Source organism: Castor canadensis, chromosome 11 (assembly GCF_047511655.1).
Source record: "Castor canadensis chromosome 11, mCasCan1.hap1v2, whole genome shotgun sequence".
Classification (NCBI taxonomy): domain Eukaryota; kingdom Metazoa; phylum Chordata; class Mammalia; order Rodentia; family Castoridae; genus Castor; species Castor canadensis.
Genome location: NC_133396.1, coordinates 106,897,187 through 106,920,131, shown reverse-complemented (window position 1 = coordinate 106,920,131; position 22,945 = coordinate 106,897,187). Strand labels below are relative to the sequence as shown.

At 46.0% G+C, this 22,945-nt stretch overlaps 3 protein-coding genes across 8 annotated transcripts; 1 reads left to right on the top strand and 2 right to left on the bottom strand.

The window, feature by feature from the left end:
• The first annotated feature begins 43 nt into the window (after positions 1-43).
• Creb3l4 (cAMP responsive element binding protein 3 like 4) lies at positions 44-9,631 on the top strand. 3 transcript variants are annotated; one of them, XM_074048044.1, is made up of 10 exons: positions 44-474; positions 4,751-4,928; positions 5,148-5,394; positions 5,768-5,889; positions 7,798-7,890; positions 7,994-8,100; positions 8,222-8,290; positions 8,398-8,482; positions 8,680-8,776; positions 9,139-9,631. In XM_074048044.1, exons 2-10 carry the CDS (start codon positions 4,755-4,757, stop codon positions 9,330-9,332), a joined length of 1,188 nt encoding a protein of 395 aa, XP_073904145.1. In that variant the 5' UTR covers positions 44-474; positions 4,751-4,754; the 3' UTR covers positions 9,333-9,631. The 3 variants fall into 3 exon arrangements, with proteins under 3 accessions (XP_073904145.1, XP_073904144.1, XP_073904143.1); XM_074048043.1 differs by lacking the exon at positions 44-474 and adding an exon at positions 3,470-4,448; XM_074048042.1 differs by lacking the exon at positions 44-474 and adding an exon at positions 4,473-4,630 and having other exon boundaries at positions 9,139-9,630.
• Positions 9,632-9,821: 190 nt separating this feature from the next.
• On the bottom strand, positions 9,822-12,530 carry Jtb (jumping translocation breakpoint). Its single transcript, XM_020166275.2, has 5 exons — positions 12,397-12,530; positions 12,202-12,239; positions 11,914-11,996; positions 10,819-10,898; positions 9,822-10,156 (listed from the first exon to the last, which is right to left on the bottom strand). The coding sequence occupies exons 1-5, from the start codon at positions 12,477-12,479 to the stop codon at positions 10,000-10,002; spliced, it is 441 nt and encodes a 146-aa protein (XP_020021864.2). The 5' UTR covers positions 12,480-12,530; the 3' UTR covers positions 9,822-9,999.
• Positions 12,531-12,624: 94 nt separating this feature from the next.
• Positions 12,625-22,638, bottom strand: Rab13 (RAB13, member RAS oncogene family). Of its 4 annotated transcripts, XR_012438931.1 has the most exons (10): positions 22,375-22,638; positions 21,066-21,126; positions 20,011-20,071; positions 19,698-19,775; positions 19,499-19,588; positions 19,312-19,377; positions 19,060-19,113; positions 18,429-18,893; positions 13,292-13,371; positions 12,625-13,006 (listed from the first exon to the last, which is right to left on the bottom strand). XR_012438931.1 is itself a non-coding variant. In XM_020166268.2 (8 exons), the coding sequence occupies exons 1-8, from the start codon at positions 22,496-22,498 to the stop codon at positions 18,816-18,818; spliced, it is 612 nt and encodes a 203-aa protein (XP_020021857.1). In that variant the 5' UTR covers positions 22,499-22,638; the 3' UTR covers positions 18,372-18,815. The 4 variants fall into 4 exon arrangements, 3 of the variants coding, with proteins under 3 accessions (XP_020021857.1, XP_020021858.1, XP_020021860.1); XM_020166268.2 differs by lacking the exons at positions 12,625-13,006; positions 13,292-13,371 and having other exon boundaries at positions 18,372-18,893; XM_020166269.2 differs by lacking the exons at positions 12,625-13,006; positions 13,292-13,371; positions 19,698-19,775 and having other exon boundaries at positions 18,372-18,893.
• Positions 22,639-22,945: the final 307 nt, after the last annotated feature.

Genomic DNA, 22,945 nt, shown 5'->3' with positions numbered 1-22,945 from the left:
GATTAGCTGAGAGGGAGCCCGAGACCCGGAGGAGAATGGGGAGAAGTTCGGCGGGCTGCTGTGGGTCGAGGTCTGACCGGCTGGTGCTGCCTAGGCAACAAAGACTATGGAGAATTTTTTTTTTAGAAGAGGGAGCTAGGAACCCTGTGAGCAAGGCTGGTTTCCCGTCCTTGCTCCCGCATTCCCCAGTCTTCCGGCCCCACATCTCTGAGGATGTCTGCCTGGCCTTGGCCCAGTCGGCTTATCTTATCTCTTCGAAGACTCTAAGGCCCAGTCAGTGCGCTGTGACGCCAAAGACAAATCATTTCCTTCGTGGGACAAACTTCCAAACTTCTCTCGCCAGCGTCCACAAGGAAAAAAAAAAAAAGGTGGAATTGGAAAAGGGGAAAGCAAAGAGGGCAGGTCTTGAAAAATCATCCCTTCTAGACTACCAGTGGCCCAGCTGACTTCGGCGAAGCTTCCCGCATTTTCCGAGTGGGTAGAGAAATTGTGCCTCCCCCTCTCCCCCCGCCGCCCCCAGCTCAGCTGTTGCTGCAACACCACTGAGTGAACAGCCTCTCTTAGCACACGTCAGTTTGCCACTCACCATGCCTCCGATCTGCCAAGATTCTCTCCAAGCTCACTTGCGAACTCCAACTCCTCCCTCCAGCCCTGCTGGCCTCCTTTTTGTTCTCTGTTCTTTGAATGCACCAAAATATTTTCTATTCAGGACTTTCACTGTTTCCTCAGCCCACAACCCTGTGCTGCAATAACTCTCTAGTAGGGCTGGTGGCATGGCTCAAGCAGTAGAGCACTTGCCTGTCAAGTGTAAGGTCCTGAGTTCAAACCTCAGTGCCTCAAAAATATAGGGAAAAGAAAAAAGAATCTTCTTCCTCTCAAATAAGGAAAATAAAAGCGGAGGTTGCTTTTTGTTTTTTGGGTTTTTGTTTTGTTTTTGCTGTACTGGGGCTTAAGAACACAGGGCCTTCACCTTGAGCCACTCCGCCAGCCCTTTTTGTGATGGGTATTTTCGAGATAGGGTCTCCGAACTATTTGCTGGCTTCGAACCGCGATCCTACTGACCTCTGCCTGCTGAGTAGCTAGGATTGCAGGCGTGAGCCACCAGTGCCCAGCAAAAATTTTATTTTTCATTAAGAGAGTAGAATAGTAACCGGGAGCAAGTGGCAAAGCACCTTGCCTGGTAAGTACAAGGTCCTAAATTCAACCCAGTACTGTTCACAACTGTAATCCTCACTACTAGGGAGGCTGAGATCAGGAGGAATGAGGTTGAAGGCCAACTTAGGCGAAGAGATCATGACACCTCATCTCCAAAATAACCAGAGCAAAATGGACTGGAGGTGTGGCTTAACCTGTAGAACACCTGCTTTGCAACAAGCATGAAGTTCTGAGTTCAAAGCCCAATCCCACAAAAAAAAAAAAAAAACTAGATCATTTAAGGGACTATTATGGGTGCTACAGTTTGTCTATGGCAAATTATGCTTTTTAAATATTTAGTAATTAGTATTAACAAGGAATTCAAGACACCTGGATTCTAGTCCCAACACTATCTTATATACATATAATTTAATTTACATACAATTATTTTTAAATTGACATCTAAAATTGTATGTATTTGTAGTGTACAACATGATGTTTTGAAAAATACATACATTATGAAATGGCTGAATCAAGCTAATCAGCATATTCATTACTTCACATACTTACTTACTTTTAAAGAGGACACCAAAAATCCACTTTAAAAAAAAAAAGTCTACTCCACCTGTAATTCTAGGTACTCAGGAGGCAGAGATCAAGAGGACTAATGCTCAAAAATAATTCCTGAGACTCGATCTTGAAAATACTCGATACAAAACAGGACTGGTGCAATGGTTCAAGTGGTGAAGCCCTAGCAAGGGTGAGGCCCTGAGTTCAAACCCCAGTACCACAAAAAAAAAAAAAAAAAATCCACTCTTAGCAATTTTCAACTATACAATACATTGCTATTAACTATCATCACCGTGTGGTACAACAGATCTCTTTTGTGTGTGTGTGGGCAGGGGGCTGTACTAGGGTTTGAACTCAGAGTTTCCTGCTGGCTAGGTAGATGCCCTACCAGATCTCTTGAATTTTACCTTAATTTGATGTGTGGTTTAAGGAGTCATTTTTAACTCTGTAGAGCTTGATAAATTAAAGGAAAGGGGGAAGTTAGCAGATGATGATAGTTTCCTTCCAGTTCTAACATTCACAAAAGGTAGTTGTATTTTCCACTTAATCATCTACAAATACAACCTGCAGGAAGCCCCTTGAAAAGCATTTGGCCACCTTCCTTGCACTCAGAAAAACCTAAACAAAGCTGGGCACCACTGGCTCAAGTCTTTGATCCTAGCTACTCAGGAGACAGAGATCAGGAGGATCACAGTTCAAAGCCAGCCCAGGCAAATAGTTCTCAAGATCCTATCTTGAAAAAACTCATCACAAAAAAGGGCTCGTGGAGTGGCTCAAGGTGCAGGCCCTGAATTCAAACCCTAGTACCACAATAAATAAACAAACAAGGAGAGCTCTGCTTTCCTTACAGCCCTGCATCAATCTAGGAAACCTGCTTTGTCTGTTTACTACCTGAGCAGGAGAGACAGACTTGGGACATTTGAAAAAGCCCAGCAAGGCACTTGGTATAGTGTTGAAGAACAGAGGGTGGGTTTAGGGCTCCAAATCTTGGTACAGCTACATACAGAGTAACCTTAGGAAGTTAACTTCTGTCAGCTCTGAGCTGCTATGAAACTGATATGAGAAACATGAAAATGGCTACAAATAACAGTTTCTGGTAAACATTAGATCTCTTTCTGTTTTTACCTGTAACCTAGTTATATCTTCATAATGAAAATTAGTATCAGTTTGAATTCTGGATCACCACCAACCTTTCTGCTTTACATATCCAATCACCCTATAGCTGAAAGTATTGGGAGGTATATGAAAATCAGATAGCCCCATTATTTTACCTTTTTTTTTTTTTTCCTGTGGAACTGGGGTTTGAACTCAGAGCTTCATGCTTGCAAAGCATGTTCTATACCACTTGAGCCACTCCACCTCCAGTCCATTTTGCTCTGGTTATTTTGGAGACAGAGTTTGGGAACTACTTGCCCAGGCTGACCTCCAAGGGCCTCTTGATCTCAGTCTCCCAAGGAGCTAGGCATGAGCCACTGGTGCCCTGCTTTCATTATTTTACTTGAACTTAATTTTCTAGTCACTGATCTCTGTCTCCTTATCAGTAAAACTGGCAAAATAGTACCTGCTTTATGTGCCTCCAAGCTGTTGTAGATTAAATGACAGAACGATATTTATGAAAAGTATTTTTAAACTATACAAAAGTGCAAGCCAGCCAGGCCCTGGTGGTGCATGCCTGTAATCCTAGCTACTTAGGAGGCAAAGATCAGAAGGATCCCAGTTGGAAGCCAGCTGGGCAAATTGTCCTCAAGACCCTACCTGAAAAAACCCTTTACAAAAAAGGCTGGTGGAGTGGCTCGAGGTGTAGGCCCTGAGTTCAAGCCCCAGTACCGGGGGGAAAAAAAAAAAGCACGCCTGTAGTCCCAGCTGTGGGCAAAACAGCAAGACTCCGTCTCAATAATAATAATAATAATAATAATAATAATAATAATAATACAAATTTCCAAACCAACCGCAAAATATTTTTAACTTGGTGTAGTTTCCCCGATCCGTGTTTCTCCGTTAGCTAACAGTCTAGTGAGTGTGTCTGTGAAATGCTCAAGCGCAAAACACGGATTACAGATTTGGAAAGCGCTCATTTGCGCAATTTACCGCCCGCTGAATCAAAGCCCTGTCGTAAACGACAATAGGTTATTTATTGCCCGCCTAGGTAAAAACCTGAAGCTTCAGAGTCTTGCGGTAAGTAAACCCACATCCCGGAAACTTTCCCTCCAACTTCCCTACTATTTATTTTCTGGCTTGTACACCGCCCTTGGTCCGGGGACCAGCTGTCGGTCTGACAAATTACTGCGGCCGCATTGGCTTGGCTCCCCTAAAACGGCCAATTATGAAGGAGTACGCCTCGAGAGGGTAATTCCATTGGCTCGATGCCTTGTCCCTCAAACCCTCTAAGTCTTTAGCTTCTAATCAGAATTCAAGTGTGGGAAAAGTGCCACGCGGTGGGAGGGCGTGACTGTAAATCTTGGCTTTGCCTCGTGACTCCTTTCAGCTGTATTTGCAGCCCTGACGTGGTCTCCCTCGCTTGTAAAAGCGACGTCTGGAGAACAGGCACTCTAGCGTCCTGTGCTTCATCACAACCATCTCAGCTCTTCCCTAAGCAAAACACCGAATCCTCAGGAAGAGCCACTATTGCTAAAAGAAACTGAGGCAGAAAGGGCGTGGCTGCCTATAGTTTCCTTAAAATCAGTTTGCGCATGTTCAGCGTCTTAATTCCCTACTCTCAGATACAGTGCGGTGCCCCTGGCAAGGTGCAACCCAGTTTTCTGTTGTTTGGCGGGGGCGGAGTTTGGCTGGGCAGGACCAGGATACAGATCCTGGAGGAAAGAAAAAGTGTAGTGTTTGGGGCGGTCAGCAGGCTAGTAAAAATATCAGGGGTCCTGTTTGTCTGAACTCAACAGATAAGACTGGAGGCAAGATCTCCGGATGACAGGTGAAGGGGCTACGGCAGGTGGGGAAGGGAAATAATAGGATGCAGAGACCAGAAACTGCTGAGAGAAGGGCAGCCATCATTTCCCTTCTGTAACTTGCTGTCCCACACGTCTTCCTGCAGAAGCATGGATCTTGGATCCCCTGACCTGCCGGATGCATTGCTGGAGCCCCCAGAAGATATCTTCTCTACAGGCTCCTTCCTGGAGCTGGGACTCAACTGTTCCCCTCCACAGGTTCCGGTGATTAGGCTACAAGAACAAGGGCTGCAAGGCTGGGAGTCTAGTGGGAGCCATGGCTGTGTGAGTGTGACAAATGGAAGTGGGAGTGGGGTTGAGACACAAGTCTATGTAAAGAAGCCCAAGAGGCTTCAAGGCTTACTTAGAAAGAAGTCTGAAAACAGACTCTCTTACCCATAGTCATGAGATGTATCTATTTTCATGCCCAAGAGAAAAGGCTGAAACTGAGTCCGATGTCAGGTAGGACTTCCAAAATTATTCATGTATCCTCTCTTACTATAGGGCCTTCAAGAGAATGAGTCTGAAGATTTCCTGAAGCTTTTCATTGATCCCAATGAGGTGTACTGCTCAGAAGTATCTCCTGACAGTGAAAGTGGCATCTCTGAGGATCCTTGCCATTCAGACAGCTCCCCTGCCCCTCAGGCACCCAGTTCTCCTGCCCTTTATGAGGTTGTCTATGAAGCAGGTGCCCTGCAGAGGATCCAGGGGGAAGCTGGGCCAACCTTTGAGCTTATTTCCATCCAGCTAGGTCAGTGAATTTTGTTTTCTGGTGGGACTGGCGTTTGAACTAATGGCTTCACAGGTGCTCTACTGTTTGAATCACACCTCCAGTCCATTTTTGCTGTGATTGTTTTAGAGATGGAGTCTCTCAGACTATTTGCCCAGGATGGCCTAGAACTGAGATCCTCCGTATCTCAGCCTCCCAAGTAACTAGGAATATAGGCATGAGCCAGGGGTGCCCAAATAAGCCAGTGTTCTTTTGGGAGAGAGGACAATAGTCCAGTAGGCCCAGCCCTAGCCATAAGGTTAAGAGCATTTCCCCAAACTACCACTTCCCAAACCCTGCTGCTATCAGGATGTACCTCTACCTCCTTTCTCCCAACTACTTGTGTCTCCTTCAGGTCAGTGGAGCCCACCATTTATGGTGCCCGATGCATGCACCATCAGTAAGCTGCCCTTAGATGCTCATACCCATATTCTACCCAGAGCTGGCACTCTAGTCCCAGAGCCTCCTGCAACCCTGGTAAGTCTTTTTGTTTGTTTGTTTTGTTTTCTTCACAGTACTGAGTTTGAACTCAGGGCCTCGTGCTTGTTAGGTAGGGACTCTACCACTTGAGCTATGCCCTCAGCCCAAACCTTGGGGTCAGCCAGAACCAGTGCTCCCTGATACACACATATATTCTCACACTGATGGGACAAAGGGAATGATGGAGGGGACACTAGTGAAGAACTGTCTTTGCACCACTTTGTGCCATCAGGTGCGAAGACCAGACAGGAGCAACATTAAGAGCAGGAAAGGACAAGGGAGAAAGATCCTGATGGGGGTGAGGATGGGATGAGGGAATCTGGGGCGAGGGCTTTGGAGAAAGCTCAGACCTCATGTGCATTTATGCTTAGCCAGCCTTGGGTCAGGATGGAGAATTGGGACAGACGCCCTGGGAAAACAACTGGTTAGTGGGAACAGAATAAAGAAGCAACTGAAACAATGCTTCCACTGGAACAACTACAATGTAGCAAATACCACTAAACAGTGCTACAGAGCAGCAAAGAACAAGATGCTTTCCCAAGGTTGTTAGAAGGTTTCTGCAGCTCAGCTGAGGGGCTCTGCTCAGGTCACTATTCCTCCCTTTACCCTGGGAAGTACTGCTTGTGCCTAGAATGCAGGAAACAGGTCTTAGCCTCCCTCTAAAAGTGTTGGAAGCTGGGACCAGAAGCCAAGATAAGCATCTTAGAATCTTGAAATCTGATGCTTTTAAACTTGGGTAGACATCAAAGCAATGGGGGCTTCTGATTATTTTGGTTTTTCGTGTGTGTTTGTGTGTTTGGTGGTACTGGCGTTTGAACTTGAGGCGTCATGCTTGTTAGGCACTCTACCACTTGAACCACTCTGCCAGTCCTTGTTTTTGTTTTTTAGAAAAACCTCTATAGCCCATTCTTAAGAGATTTTGATTATGTGGAAGAACACCCCCCACCACCACCAATAGCCCCACCAAACACTTGTAGAAATAAAAAGGAACCATCAGGAAAAGGTAGATAGGATATGGTTTAGCCCAAAGCCAAAGACCATTAGAAGGCAAAAGCTTAAGCAAATCCTTTTTTGTTGTTGTTGTTGTTTTTGAGGTGCTGGGATTTGAACTCAGGGCCTACATCTTTAGCCACTCCACCAACCCTATTTTTGTGATGGATTTTTGAGACAGATTTCCCTGGGCTGGCTTTGAACTGTGATCCTCCTGATCTCTGCCTCCTGAGTAGCTAGGATTACAGGTGTGAGCCACTGGTACCTGGCTACAAATTCTTAAGTTACAAAGTGAAGCGAAAGGGAATACTACTTTAAAAAAAAAAAGGAATACTAGTGAGAAGGCAAGTTACTCAGTCTGTCAGTGGGCTCAGACACCATCCACCATCCCCACACACTTTTGCTGTAAGAAATTTTTCAGTGTGACTGCCCTTGTCTGCGAGTGGACAATCTTGGCCACAAGTGTACTTCTGGCCCTAGGGGAGAATGGGCCAGAAGTGGGTGACAGGCAACCGGATAACATACTGCATCAAATAGCTGAATCATTTACCTGCTGTAAGGTAATTAAGCAAAGTTCACCATAATGAGTTCCTCCAAGTCCTCTTGAGATGCCCCTAAGGTCTGGGGAGATACAGACCAGAACAGCCTTTCCCTGGCTTGATCAGAATTCCAGGGTCCCAAGTCTTGGCAAAAATATGACAAAACCACATGCTTTCTTCCTTCTCAGCCTCAGATCTCTTTGGCTTGATCCAGAGTCTGTCTGCAGTTAAACCTCAGCCCCCTAGTTTGGAGTTATTGCTCAGTGCAAGTATACAACACTCTCCAGAAGGCATGGAGAAGTAGCCTAGATGCTGGAAAGGGGATGACCCTTTCTCCACCCCCCCATCTCATCTTCTCCTCCTCTCCTCCATGCAGCTTCCCTGTCAAACTCTCTTCCTGACAGATGAGGAGAGGCGTCTACTGGGGCAGGAAGGGGTTTCTCTGCCTTCTCACCTGCCTCTCACCAAGGTAACACCCTTCCCCATAGGATGTCCCAGCCCAGGGGCCCCAAGATGGCTTCTGAGGAGTTGTGGGAGGTTAAGGGCCCAGGATTGATGCCCTGGGCTTCCAGGCAGAGGAGAGGGTCCTTAAGAAGGTGAGGAGGAAAATCCGTAACAAGCAGTCTGCTCAGGACAGTCGGAGGCGGAAGAAAGAATACATCGATGGGCTAGAGAGCAGGTATGTTCAGGCTCACATTTCTGGCTTCCTGTGTGCCATGTTGGGCCTCCTTCCTCACCAAGGCAGGCAAATTAAGGGATTCAGATTGGTGAGCCTTGTTCTGCCTCTCCACACCCCCTAGAGTGGCAGCCTGTTCTGCACAGAACCAGGAACTACAGAAAAAAGTCCAGGAGCTGGAGCGACATAACATGTGAGTAAAAGCAGCGTGTGTTGGGGGCGGGGAAGGAGAGCACACAGGGGAACCATTCCTGGACACTGGTTCCCAGAAGATACTAACCCTCACTCCTCCTTTGCCAGCTCCTTGGTGGCTCAGCTTCGCCAACTACAGGCACTCATTGCTCAAACCTCCAACAAAGCTGCCCAGACCAGCACTTGTGTTGCGGTACTATCATTAGGCTGTTTACTTCCCATTTCACCCACCTCCACTATCCTCTACCATTCTTCCATTCTGATACCCCTACTATCCACCCATACCTATCTTCCCAATCCTCATAACCCCAAATACCCTCCATTCACTCTGCCCTCTGCTCCCTTCTTCCTATTGTCCTCACAGACCAATGTCCTCTTGCTTTCTTCCAGATCCTTCTTTTTTCCCTGGCTCTCATCATCCTGCCTAGCTTCAGTCCTTTTCAAGGTCTACCAGAAGTGGGACCGGAGGATTACCAGCCTCATGGAGGTGAGACATAAAGGCAGAAATGAGCAAGAGGGGCTTTGTTCTGCACAGTAATGGAAGTGGGAGAGAAGCCAGATGCCAGTGGCTCACACCTGTAATCTAGCTACTCAGGAGTCAGATGAGGAGGATTGTGGTTCAAAGCCAGACTGGGCAAATAGTTCTCGAAAATACTCAACACACACAAAAAAAAGGGCTGGCAGAGTGGCTAAAGTGGTAGAACACCACCCTAGCAAGCATGAGGCCATGAATTCAAACCCCACTACTAAAAAAAAAAAAAAAAAAAAAAAAGGTGTGAGGTCCTGTCATCCAGGGTCTCCCACCCAAGGGAACACTTTACTACTGCACTTTTTTCTTTCACTTCATAGTGATTTCCAGAAATATCTTGACTCACAAGGACATGACAGAAAGTCTGGAAACTCCAGTAGTAGAGTCCAAACTGGGGGAGCCACCTGGAGCCCAGAGTGCAAACACCTCAACAAAGACACTGCTAGAGAAGATGGAAGAGAAGCCTGGATCCAGTGGGCACATCAGAAGTGTGCTCCATGCAGATGAGATGTAAGCTGGAACAGAGATCTTCCTGCCCTCTTCCCAATCACAGTAAGGAATCCAGGGGTCCCCTATGGCCCTGCTTCCCCTTGGGATTCCCACTCAGGTGTCTTGCCTTAGGGGTCTGAATCACTTCAGGACACCCTAAATGTCTGTATCCTGAGCCCCAGTCTGCCTATGTAAGAGTGTACCTCAATTACTATTGCTGTGTGTTTATGATTTTATTTCTTCTTTAGGGATAGGAGTAAGGGGGAAACAAGTTTTTACTGACAAATAAACTAAGATTATATCCCAGAATTTTTTTTTTTTTGGTGGTGGTACTAGAGTTTGAACTCAGGGCCTCACAACTGTTAGCCAGGTGGTCTAGCACTTGAGCCACAACACCACCATGCAAGGCTTAGAAATTTTAATAGGTAAAACAAGAGGAAGATAGATATTTGGTAGATTGCCACCCCTTTTCTCCCAGTCCCTTTCTCCCCATGACTTTTTGCCCCAAACCAAATTACTGTTGGGAAGGAAACTATTTTAATCTTTATTGTGCTCATTAATGATCTGGAAGAGGAAGACAGGGAAAGGGAGTATCACCACCAGGCTCCAAAGAACCAGGGGGGCAAATCAGTCCATTCTTTCTCTGTCTGAGATATGGTCTATAATACCCAGGATAATAGGGTAGAATGTAATTATATGGACTCAATTTGCTTCCGGACCTTTTCCAGAGCCTTTCTGTCCAGTTGTCGCTGACGAATAATGACAAGGCAAGCAAAGACCAAGGCCACACCCACCACAGCCCCTTCAAATTTCCAGAATAAATGTTGTTCCATCAGAGCTGAGCGGCAGCTGAGGGAAAGAAAGAAGAGTTATTTCCAGGGAAAGTCAGTTTATCTTAGTCTCTCTTTCTCTACTTTGGTCTAACCAAGGTAATATCAAAAAGTAAAAGAGGAAACCAGAGTTAGCCCCATAATGTCTTTACAGTCTCTAGTGAGGTAAGTAGGGCTAGCATAACCAACTTTATTTATTTATTGGTGAGGCTGGGATTTGCACTCAAAGGTTCACACGTACAAAGAAAGCAAGCACTCTACCACTTGAGCTACACCTCCAGTCTGGTTATTTTGGAGATGGAGGCATGGGTTCTCATGAACTATTTGCCTAGGCTGGCCTTAAACCATGATCCTCCCAATCTCAGCCTCCCAAGTAGCTAGGGTTACAGGCATGAGCCACTAGTGCCCAGACAATTTTATTATTTTTGTGTTTTTTGGAACACTGGGGATTAAACACAGGACCTCACACTCTACCATTGAGCTACATCCCCAGTTCCTAACCAAACTGATTTGATAAGCAAATATGGCCAATAACATAGTACACCTAGGACTTGGGTTTAAATAATTTGACTCCAAATCCCCTACTCTTTCCAATATCCCAGACCATGAAAAGGCTAGGACTATCCTCCTAAAGTAACAGGATGAAAGGAGGTAGTCTCAAAGAAGAGAAACGGTCCTTACCTTTTGAATTCATTCTTCTTAGATGAACTGCATGTGATTTTCTCCACGTACCCTGTGGAACCACACTCAGGGGTAGTTTTCTGCCAGAAGAAAAGGGCCAGAGCTCATGTTAAGAAGAGGCTGCAGGGTCAGGTGTTGATGACTCAAGACTAATGCTACCTACTCGGGAGGCAGAGATCAGGAGGATCGTGGTTCGAAGCCAGCCCTGGCAAATAGTTTGTGAGACCTTATCTCGAAAATAGCCAACACAAAAAAGGGCTGATAGAGTAGCTCAAGATGTAGGCCCTGAGTTCACACCCCAGTACTACAAGAAAAAAAAAGAAGAAGAGGAGGTTGCAGGAGAAACAGAGACTGCTATCCAGAAGGGGCAGGTGCCCAACTGCTATGGACAGAAGTGGAAGGCAACGGAAAGCTAATGAAGGGGCTGGCAGAGCTGGGCACCAGTGGTTCATGCCTGTAATCCTAGCAACTCAGGAGGCAGAGATCAGGAGGATCATGGTTTGAAGCCAGCACAGGCAAATAGCTCTTGAGACCCTATCTCAAAAAACCTAACACAAAAAAGGGCTAGTGGAGCACCTCAAGGTGTAGGCCCTGAGTTCAAACCCCAGTATCACAAAAAAATGGGGGGGGGGGGGCTGGCAGAGTGGGTCAAGTAGTAAGAATGCATGCCTAGCAAGCATGAGGCCCACCAAGCGTGAGGCCCTGAGTTCAAACTCTACAGCTGCCCCCAAAAAAGAAAAAGATAAAAGCTAATGAGTTCTTATGTGGATGGTGGAGGTGGTGGTTGCACAATTAGGAATGTATGTTGGAAAGATGACTTCAGGGGACAAGAGTCTAGGAGAATAAGGGCAGGTTCTAGAGCCCACTATATTAAAACATGAACAGAACACAGCTGAATACTATCATTAAATTGGAAAGAAAGAGGCACATTTTCAGGAGGATGACACGTTCAGGTTACACTAAGAGGAAAAGACAATACTAAGCAGATGCTCTACCAATTGAGCCACTCCCCCAGCCCTAAAACAATGCAAAGGTATGCTTAATGAGCCTTGGGGGCTGTTAGATGCGAACAAAAAGGGAGAGAAAGATACTCACAGCCTGGAAACTAGAACATGGGATGCACTCTTCTACCACTACAAACTCTTCCACCAGCCAGCACGGCAAAGTTGAGGTGCTCACTAAAGGGAAAGAGTAATGCCAGCTTCAGATCATTCAGAAAGCATTTCTCCCAAAGGCTCTACCTATCCAACTTCCCAGTACAGCACTTGCCGTCATTCCATCTTGTGTGTCCCCCTTTTCCATCTGTGCTGTTGGTATATGTGGAAAATATCCAAAACAAATCCAAAAAGTATGGGGGTGTCAGGTTTCGGGACAATCACCCACCTGACAGTTTCTCCTCCCGCACGGGAGCCTCTGCTTGGCTGCAGCAGGTGAGGGAAAGAGGCAAAAGTCAGAATCCAGAAAATAGAGCACACCTCCTCCCTCCGATTTCCAAAGACAAGGTCTCCCCTATTCCTGGGGGGCGGGGATGTCAGGTCCTCCAGCTCCTCCTTTTCCCTTCCCTCAGTACCTCCTTACCAGAGCTTCAAGGTGAAAGCGCAGAGCAACCAACAGAGGTGGCGACCTGGGGGGAGGCCACGCCTCCCCGCGCCCGCAGGCATGGAGCGGTGTGTCCCACCCGTTAGAACAGAAGGACCTGCCCGACTGGCCGCGTGCCTCCGTTTGCAGTCCTCCCGGAGGTTCCAGCTCAGAGCGGCGAAATGCCAAAGTTCCCTGTCAGGGGGAAGGCTCTATCAGGAAGACCCCATGGTTACAGCGAGAAAAGCCCATACGGAGTTGTGGCTAGAAACGCTAGTTCCTCTGACGGGCGTGCAGAGTGCTGGAGGAAGGGTCCACGGGACGCCCGGGCCTAGCACCCACTCCCCTAAGCTTCCGCCGCCGGCGTGGCCATCTTGCTCGCGGAGACTCCTGGGATGCTGCGTTAGTGCCGCCGTATCTTCTCAGGCGAGTGGAGCGTCGCCTGCCGGGATTTGTAGTCTTTTGCTGGGTGTCACTACGTTTGCGCGTCAGCACGCGGCCCATTGGTTGGGTTGCCCCGCGGAATTGTGGTCGGCTAGGGTAGTGTTTTCTCTAACCGAGGAGGTGGCTGTGGTGCTTGTGTTTTGGTTCGCTGATTCCTTAGTGTCGCCTGTTTGCCAAGGAGACGAGAAAAGGAACAATACGTTGCCCGGCCAGAACTTTGGACTTTCCTTAAAACCCTGGAGTTCACCATCAAGCTCTAGTCTGACATCTTCCCCATGCCCGCCCCGGATGGCCCGATGGAGAAGTTGGGTTGGTTGTCTATGAATGGAGGCAAAACTGCATTTTTCACCTCCGGCAAAAGCGGGCATATTCGAGACACAGGGCGAACACGAAACTTGCTCCTTTCTTTGGGCTCCTTTTCCGCTCTATACTGATGAATAGTGACACATACCCTCATATTAATTGCTAAAGTCCTTCGCAGAGCTGTTCCTTTGGATAACCTCCTCAAACGTTTTCAACTCCCAGTTGCTCCTACAGAAGGAAACAATCGCTAGTGCAATGAGTACGAGGCTTGACGTTCCAGGAAGGGTTGAGATTAGATTTAGGTACTAACTAGCTTCAGGAGCTTAGGACAGTATCTGGTTTCCAGTGTTTTGTATAAAACGATGATGCTAATGTACATTTTCTACCATTTTTTGCGAGCTGCAAATGAAATGTTTATGAAAGTATTCTCTCCCAATAATGTTGCCTAACTTAATTTTTTTTTTTTATTTGTGGTGCATGGTCTCGCCCATGATAGGCAAGTTCTCTTTCACTGAAATACGTCCTAACCCCGACTTCACATTTCTTTTCTTTCTTCCTTCTTTCCTTCCTTTTTTTTTTTTTTTGCAGATTAGGACCTTAAGATACTCCACCAGCCTTTTTTTTTTTTCTGATGGGTTTTTTTGAGATAGTTTCTCAAACTATTTGCCCGGGTTGGCTTCAAACCTTGATCCTCCTGATCTCTGCCTCCTAAGTACTCCTAAGTAGCTAGGATTACAGGCTTGGGCCCGACTTCACATTTGTGTCACATTTGTCGCATTTGTTAGTTTATTTTGATCCCCAGTAATACTGAGGAGTAAGTTAGTATTGTCCTTGCTTTATGAGTAAGCTCAGAAAGCATAAGTGACTTGTCCAAGGGAGACTTGGAGACAAGAGGCTTCAGCCCAGATGTTCAACTCTCAGGACAAAGAGAAAGATTCATGCCTGCTTCCCATTCTCCTGTAGTTAAACCTTCCATATACTCAGAACAGTGGGGACTTGACCCACATGCTGGGGGGAGTCACACTTTACTATCTGGTAATATATTAGTAACTACCCTAATTCTGCCCTTATTTGTCTCCTAGTTTCACACATATGTGTCTGCAGCCTCCCAGAAAATGGGACCATGTGAGTTTAGTTTTGTTAGATGCTTGATAGATAGAAAAGGAAGTATTTAAAATAAACCTCATCTAAATATGAACACTAGTAGAATAATCTAATTAGCTGGGCACCTGTGATTCAGGCCTTTAATTCTGGCTAGTCAGGAGGCAGAGATCAGGAGGATCACGGTTCAAAGCCAACCTGGGCAAGTAGTTTAGGAGACCCTATCTTGAAAAAACCCTTCACAAAAAGGGCTGGTGGAGTTGCTCAAGGTGTAAGCCCTGAGTTCAAGCCCTAGTACTGCAAAATAAATAAAATAATGTGGATCCTACCTCTCAAGAGCAAAGGGTTTATCTCCTTATTTTTTCCTTGTTAGCTCCACAGTTCTGTGTCCTCCCATTCCTCTCCCCTATGCCTTCCTAGCTTTAAATCCACTATCATTGCCCTTTGGCAGAGCCCAAAAGGGCACTTCATTTTTGGATTAACAGCATATCTGGCCCAGGCTTGGTGGTGCACTCTGTAATCCCAGCACTCAGGAGGCTGATACAGAAAAATCTTGGTTTTGAGGCCAGCCTGGGCTATATAGCAAGACCCTGTCTCAAACAAAAATGGGAATCATCAGATAGTAGAAAGACTTTTTTTTTTGGTGTTGGGTATTCAAAGCCAGGGTCTTGCTCATTCTAGGGAAGCACACTACAACTGAACTACACATCCCAAACTGTAGAAAGACTATTGAATGGGAGTTTTATAAAAAAAGAAACATAATTAAGGCTGAGCTTAGTTCTGAAGGTTTTTTTTGGTGGTATAGGGTTTGAACTTGGGGGCCTCATCCTTGCTCGGCAGGCGCTCTTACACCTTGAGCCACTCCACCTGTCCTGTATTTGTGATGGGGATTTCTTAATCACCTTGAATATTATATCCATGAATAAAACTTCCTTTTTTGCATGGCATAGTGGTGCATGCCTATAGTCCCAGCACTAGGGAGCTGAAGCAGGAAGCTGAAGCAGGAGATCTCTACTATGAGACCAGCATGGACTACAGACTCTGTCTGTCCCCCTCACCCCTGACATACCCTGGAAATCAAACCCAGGGCCTTGCATGTGCTAGGCACTCTACCACTGAACTATATGCACAGCCCTCTGTGAGTAAAACTTAAAAATTTGTTACAAATTATAAATTTTTTCAAAACTAAATCTGACATTTTTTATTGATCCTAATAAAAGATTAAGCCTGTAAGGGTTTGTTTTTTTTGGTTGTTGTTGTTAATTTTTGTTTTTTTTGTGGGGTTTTTGGTTGTTTTTTGTTTTGAGATAGGATCTTAATCTTCCTGTCTCAGCCTCCTAAGGGTTCCCAAGGGCTGGGATTACAGACATGCAATACATCCAGTTTAAGGTAATTTTTTTTTTTTTGGCAGTACTGGAGTTTGAACTCAGGGCCTCTTGCTTGCTACACAGGTGCTCTCCCACTTGAGCCACTCTGCCAGCCATTTTTTTTTTTTTTTTTTTTTTTTGCGGTACTGGGGCTTGATCTCAGGGCCTTCACTTTGAGCCACTCCACCAGCCCTTTTTTTGTGAAGGATTTTTCAAGATAGAGTCTCTGGAGTTATTTGCCAGGGCTGGCTTCAAATGGAAATCCTCCTGATCTCCACCTCCTGAGGAGATAGGATTACAGGCGCCCGGCTTCTGCCAGCCTTTAAGGTAATTTTTCTTCAGGGCTTCATGCTTTCAAAGCAGGCACTCTACTGCTTGAACCACACCTCCAGTCCATTTTGCTTTGGTTATTTTGGAGATAGGGTCTCATAAACTTCTCCAAGCTGGCTTTGAACCTCAGTCCTCCCCATCTCAGCCTCCCAAGTAACTAAGATTTCAGGAATAAGGAACTGGTGCCCAGTAAATATTTCTGTGTTAAAAATGTTAAGGGGCTGAATGTCTTAAGCAGAGCTTAGCAAACATGAAACCCTGAGTTCAAACCCTAGTACCACATTCAATAAATAAATAAATCCCTACTTTGAAACCTTTAGGAACAGTAAGCAAGCTTTATATAGGCAGGATCTTAAATTACAGAAGATTGTAAGGAATAAAATAAGCCTTACATCTAGTAAGAGTGAGCCTAGCACAGTGGCTCACTTCTGTAATCTCAACTACTTGGCAAGCAGAGATCAAAGTTCAAGATCAGCCTGGGCAAAAAGTTGTGAGGATCCCATCTCAACCAATAAAGCTGGACATGGTGGTACATGCCTATCATCCCAGCTACAAGGGAGGTGTAAGTAGGAGGATCACAGTACAGGTCAGTGGAGGGGAGCTCAAAGATGACCTCAAGGCCCTATTCAAAAAGTAACCAAAACAAAAAGGGCTAGGGGTGTGGCTCAAGTGGTAGAGAATATGCCTAGTAAGTATAAGGCCCTGAGGTCTAGCCCCAGTACTGTGGGAAACAACGAGAGAGAGAGAGAGAGAGAAAAGAAAAGAAAAGCATAAATGAATAAAAGTGCAAGAGAGCTAGAAAGCTATATATGCTAAGGGGGTAGTTTATAAAGCCCAGATTTTTTTGTTTTTTTTTTGTTTTTTCAATACTGGGGCTTGAACTCAGGGCCTATACCTTGAGCCACTCCACCAGCCCTTTTTTGTGATGGGTTTTTTCTTTTGCATGTCAATAGTTTTGTTAGCTTTGTTTTTCAGGAGTTAAGTGCTGTGATTTTTTTTGTCTTTTTGCTTTTTGGTTTTTCTGGTAGGACTAGGGTTTGAACTCAGGGCTTCACACTTGCAAAGCAGACACTCTACCACTTAAGCCACACCTCTAGTCCACTTCTGTTCTGGTTATTTTGGAGATGAGGGTCTTGCAAACTATTTGCCTGGACTGGCCTTGAACCATGATCCTCATGATCTCAGCCTCCCAAATGTTAGGATTATAGGTGTGAGCCACTGGTGCCAGGCAGTTGTTGTTACAAGTTACTTATTGTACTGCTTTCAAGTACCACCCAAAAGCTATACTCACTGAAGATTATGCCTATCACAAAGTAGATGCTCAGGAAATATTTATAAATAAATGAATCTCTCCTGTCTCATTTTCTTCCCCACTAAAAGTAGATAATAATGCTTACCAAATACCTAAATGGACTACAGCAGACTCAAAGAAATTCACACATCACTGGATAAATCATCAGAGGTCCTATTGTTTCCTGGAGGTTAGGTTTGAGTCCTCTCTTGGAATAACCTGTGCTCAGGACAAGGCTCTGTCTTTCCATAGCACTCCTCTGGATCCAAGAGAGGAAAGAGTGTCTAGACCTTCAGGTCACTCTACCTCCTGCTCTTTGCTGTTTTAGTCACCAATTAAACATCAGGGGAAGGGACAGGAATACCCAGCCAGACTCAGGTGGACCAAACATTTTGGAATGTCAAGAATTGGATCTGAATCAGGTGCTGGTGGCTCAAGCTTGTAATCCAAGCAACTCAAGAGGCAGAGATCAGATGGAACACAGTTCAAAGCCAGGCCTGGGAAAATAGTTCGTGAAACCCCATCTTGAAAAGCCCATCACAGCTGGGTGCTGGTGGCACAAGCCTGTAATCCTAACTACTCAGAAGGCAGAGATGGAGGATTGCAGTTCAAAGTCAGCATGCACAAATAGTTTGTGAGACCCTATCTTGATAATACCTAACACTAACACAAGAAGGGCTGGTGGAGTGGCTCAAGTGGTAACAGTGCTTGCCCAGGAAGCGTGAGGTCTTGAGTTCATGCCCCAGTACAACCCCCACCCATAAAAAGCTGGGTGTTGGTGGCTCACACCTATAATCCTAGCTACTCAGGAGGCAAAGATCAGGAGGACTGAAGTTCAAAGCCAGCCTGGGCAAATAGTTTGTGACACCCTATCTCAAAAAAAAAAAATCACAAAAAAAGGCTAATGGAGTGAGCGGCTCAAGGTGTAGGCCCTGAGTTCAAGCCCCAGTACCAAAAAAAAAAAAAAAAAAAAAGAATTGGGTTTGAGGGCTGGGAGTGTAACTCAAGTAGTAAAGTTCCTGCCTAGCAAACGGAAGACCCTGAGTTCAAACTCCAGTATTGCCAAAAAAAGAAAAAAAAAAAGAATTTGATTTGTGTATAGAGCAATTCTGATAATAATGAAAGTTACCCAAATGGGGGACATTTGTGCAAACAGTGGCCTTTAATATTGAGAAAGACCATATAAAGTGACAAACCTTCAGAGATGGGTGCTGAGCCAGCCTCTCTCAGGAACCTAAAACCTGATCTAGTAACAGAAGAAATCAATATATTTACATTAATGTTTGACCTGAAAAGCCAGGGAAGGCCCAAAACCTGAGACTATCTATCCTCTCTTCCCTCCTCTCTCTTGTTCTACCTCCTCACTTTCTTTCACTTCCTTGATTCTTCCCCTCCTTTCTCCCTGCCCCTGCTCCTCTTTTCAACCTTCTTTTTTTCTTCTCCATTTTCTCCTCATTCTCCTTATCACCTACTCACTTATTCCTTCAAGTTCTACCACTATTTCTCCCCATGGGCAGCCCCTCAGTCCTGTCTCCCTCAGTTTTATCTCCCAGGCTTAGGGTGGGGAGGTAAGAAAAGGGTCCTCAGCCTAGGTTGCACTTGTTGGTGTTCTTCTTGTCACAGGTTTTCAGGTCAGTGCTGGATGGCTTGTTGCTGTTTCCCTAGAGTGAGAAAGGTACAGGGGTCAGGATTCGAAGGGCTGGTTGAGGTATGAAGCTATAAACTGAAGTTGACCCACTCTCATAGGAAATCTTAGCATTGGTACCCTCCTCAGTTTTTACCCTCTGCACACAGTTAGTGGTAACAAGCCCAGCAGAACCAACTCACCGATCTCCGGCCTCCTGACTTGAGCAAGATGTCCCGAGCCAGAGAACTGAACGCCTAAAGGGGAGATTAGAGCTGATGAAGTGACTCAAATGGTAGCACACCTGCCTAGTAAGCATGAGGCCCTGAACTCAAACCCCAGAACGGCCAAAAAGAAAAAAGAAATTCAAAAACAAAAATTAAAGAATGGATTGGAGGGGAGGATAAATCTATCTTTTAATATTTTATGTCGTGGGGGGGCGGTGCAGATCTCACCTCATCCACATTCATACTGGATTTGGCACTTGTCTCAAAAAATCGGATTCCATGCTCTCGAGCCAGCTGTAGGGGGTGAAGTGAGAAGGAGAGAGTTGGTAAAGGGAAGTAGCAAAGTTCTCTGAAATTTGCCATCACATTGGTACTTCCAGTCCAGGTGTGAAACATTGCCCACCCTGGCCCTCACCTTATCAGCCTGCTCCTTCTGCACCTTCCTTTTGGCCTCCATGTCACACTTGTTCCCCAGCAGGAGGCGCTCTACCCCAGCTGAAGCATTCTGGGAACACAGAGTAAAACAAGTAAAAGTTGGGGCCTGCCCATCCTTACAGGCCCCTTCCTCCTCCAAGGTCTACTCAGGTCTCCCATCTCTTTTGGAGGGTTCTCACCTCTTTGATGCTTTTCATCCAGTTCTGAATATTCTCAAAGGATTTTTCATCTGTGATGTCGTATACTAGGATAATGCCCTGAGGGGTGGCAAAGTTTACCTTAGACCACATTCCTCTACTACCTAGAAGGTAGCAGGCTTCCCACTACCCTCTAAGTGACTCTGCAAGTCTAAACATAGGCCATGTGGGCTCTCTGCAACCTTCACTATGTTGTCCTCATTTTTCTCTGCCCCAACCCCTGACCCTTTGTACTCATAAAACTACATTCTGTTGTCCCATACCCTCAGCCCTTGTCCAGAACCACATGTCATACCATGGCTCCACGGTAATAGGCGGTAGTTATTGTCTTGAATCGCTCTTGGCCAGCCGTGTCCCTGAAGAAGAAGGTTTCATGGGCTGTCATAGAAGGAAGGAATCTCCAAGGGGAGAATTCCCACCCTAAGAATTTAGCTTCTGCAACATGGTGAGGCTGAAAGGAACAGAATCAGGAAGAAGCAGTAAAGGGGAAAAGGGATGAAAAACAGTTGGGTTGCTATTGAGATGATAAAAGCTCAAGAAACAGGAGATTTCATTTTTTTTTTTTTTTTTGGCAGTACTGGGGTTTGAACTCAGGGTCTCAAGCTTCAAGGCAGGCGCTCTTCCACTTGAGCCACTCCACCAGCAAAACAGGATGCTTCTTGTTTAATCATTGAATGCTTACTCTGTGCCAAGCACTGTTCAAGTAACACTCTGTGTATGTATCATTTAATCTAATCCTCACTTTATGTTTCTGAGACACATTTTAGTCCCCATTCTATAAATGAGGAAACAGATTTGGAGAGACTAGATAACTAATGAAGGTCAGGCAGAAAGTAACAGAACCAGAATTTGGACCCTTCCCCATGTGTTTCCCCAGAGCCCCCGCTGCTCTTATCTGTCATCTCATAATTCCTCCGCTAAAGCTTCATAGCACTTAAACACCTTCAGGTCTCCAGCTCCTTATGACAGTCAGGTCAAACCTCTATACATGGTCTCCTGGGCTCCCCATAATTTAGAGAGAGCACTACCCTTGGCGTCAAGTCTTAATTCTGCTACTTGCCCTTTAACTTCTTAGAATCTGTTTCCGCATTATAGCTCAGAAGATATTTGTTTTCAAGTTCAGAGAATGCTTTGGCCCTGGGGGAGGCAAGAGTTACAAACAAGCTGCAAATGGTTGGGAGAGCAGGAAGAAAGATGGAAGAACCGCTGAGTAAGCAAGATAAATAAATCAGGAGACATACTAGAAGAAACCACAGGGAAAGGGAGAGAAGTGAAGCAGAATAGAAAACAGCAAAGAGTTGTAGGAGGTAAATGGAGAAGTGTGGTTAGGTATCCTGGGGGATTACTTACCAGACTTGCAGTTTGATCTTCTTCCCCTCTATATCCACTGTACGGATCTTGAAATCAATTCCTAGAGATGGAAGGTGTGCACTGAAGTTCAGATGTGTGTGTGTGTGTGTGTAAAAGAGTGTTGTGAGAGAGACCAGAGACACATCAATAATTCTGCAGGGCAGGCACTTGATGGAGTAACTTGGAAGTGTACAATTGGGAAGGTTTTCCCAAAGTTGTATTTGTAAAGCAAACATACTGTTTTTACTTAGACTTTATGGATCTTTAGGGGGAGAGAAGGTGGTGAAAATTCTGCAGAGGGCTTAAGTCTGTGCCTGCTGACAACTCTTACACTTTGGACTCTGTCTTCTCCCAAATATCCCTTTCACATTCTTCTTTCCTTTGCTTTTCTTAGAACTTTCACTGTTGGTACTCTACCCACCATCCTAGCACTACAGGGTAAAGAGTAAGGCAAAAGACAACTCATGCCAGTCTTTGTGTATTAACTTGAGAGCCAGACTTGGACCTGAGAAAGTCTAAGGTGCAACAGGGTTCCTCTGAGACTGAGTGAGAGGGGCAGTTTTCCTTTGTAATCGGACTTATCTAGAGATTAGCCCCGTTTTTCTTCCCAGGCTAGAGAAGATGAAGATGCGGGAAGGAAGGAAGGCAATGTTCTTAGTAGAAACTTGGGCACCTCCTCTGAGCCTGCTGGGGGCCCCAGAGAGCAGGATGAGTCGCCAGGCTGACTCAGAGACCCCAAAAGTCCACTCATTTCCACCTTCCTCCTCAGGAGATTGCATATTCATGACCACAAGTCCTCCAGCACACCCAGTCACCCTGTTCCACCCTTTTCAATACCCTGTCGGGGGGAGGGAAACTGGGAACCAGATCGGAGAGTGTGAATGCATTGGGCAAGTCTGAAGCTCAGTAGGACAGAAAGAGGCCAGGAGAATTGGGAGACAGATGTTGGGGTCGAGGGATATAAGAATTGTGGAGAGTGGATCAAGAGAGTTCTAGGTGAATGGGGGTGGGGGAAGAGGAGCTAGAGGGAAAAGAAGAGAATCCCTGTGGATTTGGTGAGACTACGGAGATAGTTCCATAAATTAGGGACTGGCAGCAACTGAAGAGTTACCTGGAGCCCTCAGAGAGTTAGAGGTTTGGGTACCATTCAGAGATAAGTATGGGGGATGGGTCTGAGACAGAGGTTGAGAGACTGGAGTTTAGGAACCTTTCTTTAAGGTTCCGAAAAGTAGGGTCCCTAAGTAATACAGGAGACAGAGGATAAGAGCACAACGGAGTTGGGGGTCTGGGATATGGCCAGTGGGCTCACCGATGGTGGAGATGTAAGTGTTGTTGAAGTTGTCCTCTGCAAAGCGAATGATCAGACAAGTCTTGCCCACCCCCGAGTCCCCGATCAGCAGCAACTTGAAGAGGTGGTCGTAGGCTTTGGCCATGGCGAACACTGGGGGCGCCGGGGGAGGGGTAGGAAGCACCCGGTACTGGTAGGCGGGATTGTAGGGCTGGCAGACAGAGCAGCCTGAGCTCAGGCCAGGAAGTTTTCCTCCCTCTCCGCCCAGGCTCCGGGAAAGAGGAGAGGCGGTGCTTCTCCCGGCTCCACCCCTTTCGGCCCGTGAAGGCCGGTCTGCCCCCAGTCCTCTTGCCTTTCCCTTTCCAGCCTAGGCGGGCCTGTCTCCCGCAGTACTTCCCGCAGCTTTCTGCTAGCTGTTGTTCCTCTCCTTGGACCGCTCTTTGAACCTGACTCTTACTCTCAGCTGGAGAGGCTGAAGTGAAGGGAAGTAGAGGTTGAACTCAGACGACCTTCGGAAGAGGCATTTTAGAGAGATTAGGGGACGAGAAGTTTTGTCATTAAGGATGGAGGTAGGGATGACGCTGGAAACTGA

Bases quoted from the DNA above. Each gene is read 5' to 3' on its own strand.
- Creb3l4 (XM_074048044.1), top strand. From the start codon at position 4,755: ATGGATCTTGGATCCCCTGACCTGCCGGATGCATTGCTGGAGCCCCCA. The intron at 5,890-7,797 runs GTAAGTCTTTTT...TCCTCCATGCAG, and splicing joins CAGAGCCTCCTGCAACCCTG to CTTCCCTGTCAAACTCTCTT. The intron at 8,483-8,679 runs GTACTATCATTA...GCTTTCTTCCAG, and splicing joins AGACCAGCACTTGTGTTGCG to ATCCTTCTTTTTTCCCTGGC.
- Rab13 (XM_020166268.2), bottom strand. From the start codon at position 22,498: ATGGCCAAAGCCTACGACCACCTCTTCAAGTTGCTGCTGATCGGGGAC. The intron at 19,378-19,498 runs GTGAGGGCCAGG...CACCCCCTACAG, and splicing joins AGAAGGAGCAGGCTGATAAG to CTGGCTCGAGAGCATGGAAT. The intron at 19,114-19,311 runs GTGAGATCTGCA...TCTCCCCTTTAG, and splicing joins CCAGTATGAATGTGGATGAG to GCGTTCAGTTCTCTGGCTCG.
- Jtb (XM_020166275.2), bottom strand. From the start codon at position 12,479: ATGCCTGCGGGCGCGGGGAGGCGTGGCCTCCCCCCAGGTCGCCACCTC. The intron at 11,997-12,201 runs GTGGGTGATTGT...CTTTCCCTTTAG, and splicing joins GCGGGAGGAGAAACTGTCAG to TGAGCACCTCAACTTTGCCG. The intron at 10,899-11,913 runs GTGAGTATCTTT...TTCTTCTGGCAG, and splicing joins CATGTTCTAGTTTCCAGGCT to AAAACTACCCCTGAGTGTGG.